Genomic DNA, 10,898 nt, shown 5'->3' with positions numbered 1-10,898 from the left:
TCCATCCATCCATCCATCTATCCAGCCAGCCAGCCAGCCAGCCAACTGATGTCAATTGAGCTCCTGCTGTAGGTCACTTACTGTGCTAGGCACTGGGGAGGCAGGTAAACAATGCCTGTCCTTAGGAAGCCCAGAATCTAGTGAGCAGATAGTTCATTTCAGTGGGCATGATAAGGGCAGGGAGAAGCCTAGGGAGAGGCACCAATCTAGCTTCAGAGCATCGAGGATGAAACTCATATCAGTGCTGCATCTGAAGGGCCAGAAGGAGCCATCCAGATGGAGAGCTGGGGAAGGGCATTCCAGGCGGGGGTGAGAGGATCCATCCATATTGAGAGCCGGGGAAGGACATTCCAGGCAGGGGTGAGAATGTACACAGCCGTGGAGGCCAGGGAGTGTTTGCGTTTGGGGCACTGCAGGTGCCAGAGCATAGCTGGAAAGGCCTGAGAGTGGGGCAGGAAATGGCAAAAGCTGAGCCTGCAGGAAGCCTGGGGCCTTCATGTGGAAGCCTCAGCGACTGTGTTGGGGAGCACAGCTGAGGAACTGGGGAACTCTCTTACTTTGGTAGTGAGAGATGCAATGAGTTGTTGTGTTCATTTCTCATAGCAGCCTGCTCCTATCACCGAAGAGAAAACACACAGGCTTTGGAGTCAAGGAAGCCTTATATTCAGATTCCAGCTCCACTCTGGGTGGTCTTACAATTGATTATTTACCTTCTGGAAACCTGTCTTTCCTCATGTCATAAGTGAGAGAAAATGGACTAAACAGCCTCCTCTGTTTCCAGTATCCTATGGTTCTGTGGGAAAAACTATGTAAATGTGCCCCCCACCCCCCACACACAGCTTAGGTAAAAACAGTGCCCAAGTCCTGATGGTAATTCTGTCAATTTCTGGTTTCCAACTAGCTGTTTAACTTCTGACGGTGATTCATGGATATTTATGGTGAATGGATGTTTGTTGAATGAGTAAATTCTCATGCCTGAAATGAAACGTTAGCTGTATGACTTCCAATGCATTGCACTAACCCAGCTCTGATTTTCTTGATAGATGAGCTCTCTCCAGAACAGCACAACCTTTCTTTATACTCCATGGAGGTCGTGCTGAAGAAAAGCACTGGGCACAGCGCTGCACAAGTGGCCTTAACAGAAACTGCTCCCGGGTCCCAGTACAGCAGTCCTCTCCATGTCACAGCCCTGCCATCTGCCGCTACTTTTGATACAGTCTTTTTTAGCCAAGGAAAACAGACTGAAAGTACAGCAGATCACAGCATCTTCGTGGCAACTTACGTGTCAGTGACGAGTAATGAGGTGGCTGTTGATGACGATGGGATGGATAACTTTCTGCCAGATACTCACTGGACCACTCCACGGATGGTTTCTCCAATGCAGTATATCACAGTCAGCCCACTGGGGCTGCCCGGGGAAGCGTTAGAACCTATGCTGACTCCATCATTACCCGTGGTTTCTTTACAAGATGAAGAAGTGACATTGGGCTGGCAGAACACAACGCAACAACCAGCGGCATATGCTGAGTCCGCCAGTCTTTTCCACACCTTTCGGTCAGCTTTTCGCACCTCTGAGGGCATCGTTCCAACTCCTGGCAGGAATTTGGTGCTTTATCCTACTGATGCTTACAGTCATTTATCAAGCAGGACTCTGCCAGAGATTGTGGCTTCCCTAACAGAGGGTGTGCAAACCACCCTTTTTTTTAGCTCCTGGTCTTTAATGCCGCAGCCGTTAGGTGATGGCATTACTATACCTTTTCCCTCCTTGGGGGAGGTCTCACAACCTCCAGAGGAGGTTTGGGCCACAAGTGCGGACAGATACCCTGATGTGACCACCATGTTGAGTCAAAGCCTAGAAGAAACCATCTCTCCAAGAACATACCCTACTGTGACTGCATCGCATGCAGCCCTTGAATTCAGCAGGACACATTCTGCACTGCTTTCAACTCCTGTTGCATTTGCGTCCTTCTCTGCTCCACCAACTGATGTTTCATCTAACCCCTTTCTTCCTAGCGACTCCAGCAAAACATCAGAATTGCTTAGCAATTCAGCCCTCCCCGGTCCTGTGGACAACACTCATATCCTGAGCCCGGTGTCCTCATTCAGACCATACACTTGGTGCACGGCCTGCACTGTGCCTTCACCTCAGCAAGTTCTGGCCACGAGCCTCATGGAGAAAGACGTGGGATCAGGGGATGGTGCCGAGACTCTGTCCATGACCGTGCTGGAAGAAAGCAGCATCTCTCTAATGAGTAGCGTCGTAGCAGACTTCTCTGAATTTGAGGAAGATCCTCAAGTATTTAATACGCTTTTCCCCTCCAGACCTATGGTCCCACTTTCTTCTAGATTCATGGAAATCTCAGAGACGAGTGTTGGCATTTCTGCCGAGGTGGATATGAGTAGCATTGCAACCACACAGGTTCCCCCTGCCCACGGCCGCCTCTCTGTGCCAGCATCACTGGATCCTACTGCTGGCTCCTTGTCTGTTGCTGAAACCCAAGTGATGCCGTCCCGTGTGACCACTGCATTTTTCTCTGTCATCACCAGCATTCTCCTTGACTCATCTTTCTCTGTCATAGCAAACAAAAACACACCGTCGCTTGCCATCAGAGACCCGAGTGTTTTTATGCCTTTCAGTCTGGTTCCTTCAGTGGAGTCTTCACGTTTCTCTGACCAAGAACCTTCCAGTTTTTCTGAGCATAAACCCGGAGGTGCTTTGGATTTTGCATCCAGCTTTTTCTCAACACCCCCGCTGGAACTCAGCGGCTCCATCCCTTTGCCTTCGGAAGCACCCGCGTCTCTGTCTCCGATGCCGAGTGACTTGTCTCCCTTCACGTCTCAGTCTTTTTCTACCTTGGTTGAGACATTTACATTGTTCAACTCGAGTGGTCTGCAGTCGTCTCAGCTGTCTCTTCCCAGTTCCTCAAATCTTGAGTTTTCGCAGCTCCAGCCAAGTTCCGAGCTGCCTTTAAACACCATCACTTTCCTACCTAGCCGTTCTGGGGCATCACCGTGGTCAAGCTTCCCTTCTGATTCTCTCGAGTTTGTTGAAGTGTCTGTGGTTTCACTGAGGGATTCAGAAGCTCATTTTACCTCAGCTTTCACTGAAACTACCTCCTATCTTGAGTCTTCACTCATTTCCCGCGAATCCGCAGTCACCGCACTGGTGCCCCCCAGCTCCGAGTCTTTTGACATTTTGACGGCTGGGATTCAAGCAACATCACCATTGACCACTGTGCACACAACGCCCATTTTAACTGAGTCTTCTTTGTTCTCAACTCTGACACCTCCTGACGACCAAATCAGTGATCCCGACGGTCATGTGTCTGTCCTGGCCTCTTTCTCCAAAGCCATTCCCAGTGGTACAGTGTTGATCACTGACACGTACCTGCCATCAGGATCCTCATTTGTTTCTGAAGCAACCCCCTTCCCTCTGCCCACAGAGGTGACCGCCGTGGGCCCATCACTCACACCCACAGAGGTGCCACTGAACACCTCCACGGAAGTGAGCACAGCCAGCTCCGGTGCTGCCGCTGCTGGTCCCCTCGACTCCACCCTGATGAGCGACACCGCAAGTCAGAGCTCCCCAGCGAGCAGCGCTGCGCCTCCCCTGCCGTCCCTGCATCCCGTGACCGCCTTCACTCTCGAAGCAACAGTCGACACACCAAGACTGGCCACCTCCAAGCCGCCATATGTTTGTGATATCACAGTCCCCGATGCCTATCTGATCACAACTGGTAAGGCCCAGCTTCCTGCCGCCTGTCTGGGGTGGGCGGTCTTTCTAAGGAGCTTGTGTGCACTGCCTGGGAGGTTTGGAGCTTCATGGTTAAGAGTAGAGGTGCTGGGCTCAGTTAACTCCCAGGTAGCACTCCTATGCTTACCTCCTGTGCCTTCTCAGGACAGTTATGTATCCTCTCTAATCATCTGCTACCTCACCCATTAAACAAGGTGCTTACTTAAACCTGCTTCCTTGGGCTATTGTTCCGATATAAATGCGTTAGTCCCTGCAGAACACCCAGCCCCTGCCTAGCACGTCAGAGGCACGCACGGGATGATGTGTATTAGTCAGCAGCCGCAAGGAGAACAAATATTAGAACAAGTACAAGAACTAAACAAGCCTTGGAAGGATCTTTGTCTTACCATAACCCAGTAGGTGCATGGATGACATAGTTTAAACAAAATATTTTTTGTTTAATTCAAGCAATGAGGTGGACAACTATGTAAGAGCAACCCTTGCACTTTCTTACTCATTTACTATTCTTGCTTTTCCTCGAAAGGAGACTGCACTTTGCCCTCATAGCTCCCTGTAAATGCTCCTTGGGTCCCGAGGAAAGAAAAGTGGAGTGACTAAATATCCTCTGAATCCAGTCTCAGCCTTTGGTCTCCTCCCCACCGCAGCCTGGGTTGCTAGCAGACCGACCAGCAGCTTCCCTTGCAGTTGCATGGCTGCTCTGGCCACGTGAAGGTGGCGCCCACCCGAGGGCATGCCTGACAGGTAGACTCATTTCAGGGGTAACGTGCTGTGATGGTGGCCCGCTTGGTCAGGGTCTCTGCATTTTTCCTCATGAGAGATGACAAGTGTGTGTGGTCTCAAGGGCCATGACTGTGTGCTGAACCATAGCCTGGTGTTGACGAGCAGCCTGTCCTCTGTTTTGATTTTGGTAGTAGTGGAGGACAGAAATGACACAGGGGATGAAAACAGCAGAAGAAGTAGAGGAGGAGTGGGGTGGAGTGGACCAGAAAGGAGAGGGGCAGAGAATGTGGAAGAGAGAGGAGGAGGAGAACATGCTGGGTCTTTTCCTCCCTGTGGTCGGGGCAGGGGTGGGGTGGGGCTGGGAGCCTCTGCTCACTGTGACAGTGCCCCATCCCTCTGAGCAGGTGGGAGTGAGGATCCTGATGGCAGGTACGCGTCAGTGAGCAGCGTTGTACCAGTGGGAATGGCTTTGGAGAATGAGGTCAGGACAGCCTTTGCTCCCTAGACGCCAAAGGGAAGCATCCGTTATTCCACGTGACAAGTAATGATTGAGCACCTAGTATGTGTGAGGTGCTTCTGGAAGCTTCTAGGGATATACAGATGGGTAAGATATGGCCCTCCCGTGAGCAGCTCAGGGACTAGAAGGATGGTACTGAGCCATAGAGTAACAGCGGTTTCTGTGGAGTTCTCCAAGAGTGGCTATTTGGGATAACCAGAGCTGGTTTGGAAGAATGTGAAATTGGAGATTCCCACAAAAGGAAGAGTAGAATGTTGTCATCTGGGGATGAAGAGAAAGTGTCTTCTGGGGGAGGAGACAGTCATCATGGCAGGAGATTAGGCGTAGCGATGGGAGGAGCAGGTAATTATGCTTGGAAATGTGGTTGGAACAAAATCATGAACTTGAATCTCAAGATTAGAGTAGTCCAGGGAGGAGGGAAGTTTCTGGTGCTCAGGATACTTTTCTTCCTTCTTACAAAATTATTACAAAGTAGATACAAAATTATTACAAAGCGGTCAGTTGTAAGCAGCTTATTTAAAGAGTTACTGAAAGCTTCTTTAGGAGTCCTCATAGCTGGATTTCACTTTCATATGTGGTGTACACTTAATGACATTTGCTGCCTGTATTAGGTATCCATGTATTTTTAACAGCTTTTTGGAGTAAAATTCAGCCATTGTAAGTACACTTGAACAGTTTTTGTAAATGTCCAGAGTTGTGTGTAAGTGTCCATGCTGTGAAATTGTGTCTTTTAGCAGAGATAAGTGCCATCTTTTGCTCCCGGTGATACCTTTGACCCAGAGGAGGTATCGGCTCATTTCTCATTTCCGCTTAGATTGGAACTTGCTGTCCTTTTCAGTTATTTGTTAGTGAGAGAGTGCGGCGAGGGGGTTGAGGTGACTCTGCGTACCCCTGAAAGGATTCTTCATGTGTGCTCTGTGATGATAAAGCAGAGCCACTCTGGGTGCTGGGGGTCTGTGATGGTGGAGGAAGCGCTTGCCTGCAGGCGCCCTGGGAGGCGTGAGCCGCGCTTCCACCCAGGGCCTTTCTGATCATGTGCTGCCTTGGGAGTCTCTGTCACCTGTCTTCTCTCAGCTCTGGGAAACATTCATTTAGGAAAAGATCTGTAAGACACTGTTTGCTGATGATCCCTTTTCCCAAAGAGTGATGTCCTCATATCCTAATGTTGCAGTTTTATAGCTTTCTCAGATTCCCTAGAGAAAGTGGAGGTCATGGTGGTGGCTGTGGGGACTTTGCAGAGTGGCATTTGGGCCAGTGATGTGGGGCTGTTTACAACGTGTTCTTCCTGTTTTTCTCTTCAGGGGTTTTCTGTTTCTGACTTCCCATTCTGCCTCTTATTTCCCCCAAGTTTAGCTCTTGCTTCCCTCCCTCTGTCTCTCCCTCCTTCCCTTCCTTCCTTCTTTCCTTCCCCATCCTCTCCCTCTCTCCTCTTTCTCTGTCCCCTCTTCCTTCCTGCCTCCCTTCTCCCTCATTTCTCCCTCCCTCTTCATTTCCTTTCTTAAATAAGGCATCTTTCCTTCTTTCCATTCTTCCCCCTCTCTTCCTACTCATTTTATCTTTCCCTTTCAGATCTATGGCATAGTCCAACCCACTTGGAGCCTATGTGGGCCATGCGGAGTTGGCTGCTGGTGTGACTCAGCAAGGTGGTTGGGGGCTGTGGATTTGTTCCAGTGGTCTCATGAACTAATAAAGAAGCCTCCGCCCACCTTTAGAAAAAATTCAGATCACTGATTCCTGGGAAAAAACAATCAAATATAACTTAAACATTTGTTTTTTAAAGAATGAAGAATACAGAGTGATTCTCTATCTCCAGTTTAAAAAATTAAAATCAGGAAATGTAAAACAATTATAATATCAAGTGTATTCTAATTCTGCATTATGGGAAGTTGATGGAAGAGGAGAGAAAAAATAGGAAAAAGAAGAACTAGCTTACTAAACACTGAGAGACAGGCTTAACTAGTATAGATTTTTAAATGGAACTTTTAAACTATGAGAACAATTAAACAGAACTGGACTTTGGTTATGAGAATTACTTTATTTCCTACATAAAGTTTTAATATGTGAGAATTGTGGAACTCATTTTTCCCCATTATTAGTGGTAAAAACTCTTCACTTTTGCCTTGAATCATTGGGATAGGAGACCTCATTTTACAGAGGAAGATGTCGTCTGGTTTTGTTGAGTAACATCTTAAGGCCTTTAAAAACGTTACTTCTGAGAGCTTTTAAAGCCTCATGTTTTGTTGTCGGGGACATAGCTGAGAGACAGCCTGGAATTTGTCCAGGTGAAAATGAGAACTGGAAGCTCCTTGTTCCCTGGCTGGGTCATCACTGCTGATTCCTGATCTAACCTATCTGGGGCAGAGAGGGTTTTCTTAGTGTGTTGAGCTGATGCTATGCAGAGTTGACCTGGTGTCCTCTAGGTCCCCACTGCTGTAGTTAGCAGCAACTGGATCCTTAACCCCTTTGTTCTGTCTTGGTCTGGCCTTTATTTTACAAGAAGATTTTTTTAGAGCAGCTAATACGTTTTGGCACAGTGCTAGGGTCCAGAAGTCTGATGTGTTTGTTATTCCTAATGATATGAAAATGCATTTGGTGGTTTGCTTTCATTTGTAGTGCTGGCCAGAAGAGCTGTGCAGGAGTACATCATTACAGCAATCAAAGAAGTACTGAGGATTCACTTCAACCGTGCAGTGGAACTGAAGGTGAGTCCCGGCGGCTCAGGAGTGTGATGTCTGGTGGGCCTGGGGCTGATGTGAGAGCCCCAGGTTAGAGGCAGGTGATTATGGCCATGGACTCTTTCTCTTTCCTCTCTTCCCCCCATCTATTCCTGGTTAACTCCTGCTCATCCTCTGGATCTCCACTCCACTGTCACTGCACTGGGGAGGTCTTTCCTGATCCCACATGAGGTCAGGGTTAGTCCTTTAGAGGATGTGTTGGCAGAGTTGGAACAAAGGGCTCTCAGACCAGAGGCAGCAGTCTGGGGTGAGGGCCTTCATGATTTTACTTCCCTTGATTCATGCAAAAGGACTTGGATTCGTGTTTAAATTAGATGTTAGAGTGAGTACAGGTGCATCTTTCTGGACATTTGGTGGGATAGAGATGGAGATCCAAATCTTTTAGGCTGGATCCCATGCTGGTCCCACTTCTCAATGATCCCAGAAAGCCACAGTCCATCTAGAGCAGAGCCATCCAGAACCAGAACTGTGCCCCACACGTGGCAATGCAGCAGTGAAATGGGGCTCATCCAAACCGAGATGGGCTGTGGGTGGAAAATACATACCAGACTTCAAAAAATGCAGTGAAAAAGGAGTGTAGAATGTCTCATTAATAGTGTTTTGTATTGACTTCATGTTGAAATGATATTTTATTTATTTATTTATTTATTTATTTATTTATTTATTTATTTATTTATTTAATTAATGGAGTCTGGCTCTGTCGCCCAGGCTGGAGTGCAGTGGCCGGATCTCAGCTCCGCCTCCCGGGTTTATGCTATTCTCCTGCCTCAGCCTCCCGAATAGCTGGGACTACAGGTGCCCGCCACCTCGCCTGGCTAGTTTTTTGTATTTTTTAGTAGAGACGGGGTTTCACCGTGTTAGCCAGGATGGTCTCGATCTCCTGACCTCGTGATCCGCCCGTCTTGGCCTCCCAAAGTGCTGGGATTACAGGCTTGAGCCACTGCGCCCGGCATATTTTAGATATATTAAGTAAAATGTATTTAAAATTAATTTCACTTGTTCTTATGTTTTTTAATATGCCACTAGAAATGTTTTCATTGCATATTTATTTTGGACAGTGCTGCTCAATAGAATAAGTACCCCTTTCTATGTGTTTTAAATACAACAAACACCTTGAATGCCCTATAACTCATTATTCAGTTCTTTCTTGCTACTCTCATAATTTTGTGCTTTTTGTGCAAAGGTTGGCAGAGAGTAAAAGCAGTAACTAAAATAAAATTTTAATTATCCTTGATGCATTACTCCTTCATTTGAAACTACCAGTTTTTTTAGTTTATTTATAACTTTTTATTTTTCTACCTAACACAACCTCCTTTAAGTTTGAATTGTCTTTGTATTTCTTATTTCCATAGGTTTACGAACTCTTCACTGACTTCACTTTTCTGGTAACATCTGGTCCTTTGGTTTACACGGCAATATCAGTCATAAATGTGCTTATAAACAGTAAGCTTGTGCGTGACCAGACTCCTTTAATCCTGTCTGTGAAACCTTCTTTCCTTGTGCCAGAGTCCAGGTTCCAAGTTCAAACAGGTGAGACAACTCAGCATAGTTGTTTTTATTTGTAAAAAGAATTTCATTTTTTTTTTATATTTCTAAAATATTGGAAATCATTGTTAGAATTTATTGTTATGATGATGATTTTTAGAGACAGGATCTCAGTCTGTCACCCAGGCTGGAATGCAGTGGTGTGATTATAGCTCACTGTATCCTTGAACCCCTGAGCTCGAACAATCCTCCTGCTTCAGCCTCCTGATAGTTAGGACTAAAAGTGTACACCACTATGCCTTGCTAATTTTTTAAAAAATTTTTTCTAGGCCAGGTGTGGTGGCTCACATCCGTAGTCCCACCACTTTGGGAGGCTGAGGCAGATGGATCGCTTGAGTTCATGAGTTTGAGACCAGCCAAGGCAGCAACCCTGTCTCTATAAAAAATAAAAATATTTAGACCAGGTGCGATGGCTTATGCCTGTAACCCCAGCACTTTGGGAGGCTGAGGCGAGTGGATCACTTGAGCTCTGGAGTTTGAGACGAGCCTGGGCAACATGGCGAAACCTCATCTCTACTAAAAATACAAAAATTAGCCAGGCATGGTGGCATATGTCTGTAATCCCAGCAACTTGGGTGGCTGGGGCAGGAGAATCACTTGAACCCAGGAGGTGGAGATTGCAGTGAGACGAGATCATGCCACTGCACTCCAGCTTGGGCAACAGAGTGAGACCCTATCCCAAAAAGAAAAAAAAAAAAGAATTTAAGAAAAATTATGTTTTGTAGAGATGGGGTCTTCCTAAGTTGCCCAGACTGGTCTTGAACTCCTGGCTCAAGCAATCTTCCTGCCTTGGCCTCCCAAAGTACTGGGATTGTGGGTATGAGCTACCACACCCGACCTTATTATTTAATTTTTAAAAGTGTTTATAATTATGGGAAATTTCAAGCACATACAAAAGTACATAGAATAGTTTAACAGACAACCATGTACTTGTTGTATCTTCAACCATTGTTCCATTCCTAGCCAGTCTTGTTATAGCCACACCCCTATCTACCGTCTACCTCCCCTCCTCTTGCACTATTTTAAAATAAATCTCAGGCATCATATCATCTCACCCACACATATCTCAGCCTATATAGCCTCTGAAAGATAAAGACTTTAAACATGTGTATGAAGTTAACAGCGATTTCTTTTTGTTTTGAAGATGGAGTCTTGCTCTGTTGCTTAGGCTGGAGTGCAGTGGTGCAATGTCTGCTCACTGCAACCTTTGCCTCCTGGGCTCAAGCAATTCTGCTGCCTGAGCCTCCCAAGTAGCTGGGATTACAGGCACCCACCACCGCACCTGGCTAATTTTTGTATTTTTAGTAGAGATGGGATTTCACCATGTTGGCCAGGCTGGTTTTGAACTCCTGGTCTCAAATGATCTGGCCGCCTCAGCCTCCCAAAGTGTTGGGATTACAGGCGTGAGCCACTGCACCCGGCTGTTAACAGTAATTTCTAAATATCATATTTAACTTTTCATTGTGGACATGTTCAAACATTTGCAAAAGTAGAGAGAATAACATACTAAGTCTACATATACCCATGGTTAAACTTAAAAAAAATTATCAACATCACCAATTTCATTTCATCAATCCACCATGAACGTTTTTGTGGACACTAGAGTGTTTTAAAGCAAAGCCAGCTA

At 46.6% G+C, this 10,898-nt stretch overlaps 1 protein-coding gene across 3 annotated transcripts in view; it reads left to right on the top strand.

Moving 5' to 3' along the window:
- The first annotated feature begins 677 nt into the window (after window positions 1–677).
- The window catches only part of KIAA1549 (KIAA1549 ortholog), a 92,616-nt gene continuing 82,395 nt past the window's right edge, over window positions 678–10,898 (top strand). For 2 of the 3 annotated variants that reach the window (XM_011941279.1, XM_011941277.1), the window contains exons 1-3: window positions 691–3,737; window positions 7,605–7,693; window positions 9,079–9,256. In XM_011941279.1, coding sequence (XP_011796669.1) covers window positions 1,007–3,737; window positions 7,605–7,693; window positions 9,079–9,256 — 2,998 coding nt within the window. In that variant the 5' untranslated portion in view covers window positions 691–1,006. Of the gene's footprint in view, window positions 3,738–7,604; window positions 7,694–9,078; window positions 9,257–10,898 lie in introns of all 3 variants that reach the window. The other variant, XM_011941278.1, reaches the window with a different exon arrangement.

Source organism: Colobus angolensis, unplaced genomic scaffold (genome assembly GCF_000951035.1).
Source record: "Colobus angolensis palliatus isolate OR3802 unplaced genomic scaffold, Cang.pa_1.0 Scaffold2, whole genome shotgun sequence".
Taxonomy (NCBI): domain Eukaryota; kingdom Metazoa; phylum Chordata; class Mammalia; order Primates; family Cercopithecidae; genus Colobus; species Colobus angolensis.
The sequence above is the reverse complement of the archived record's forward strand: the minus strand, read 5'-3'. Positions and strand labels throughout refer to the sequence as shown.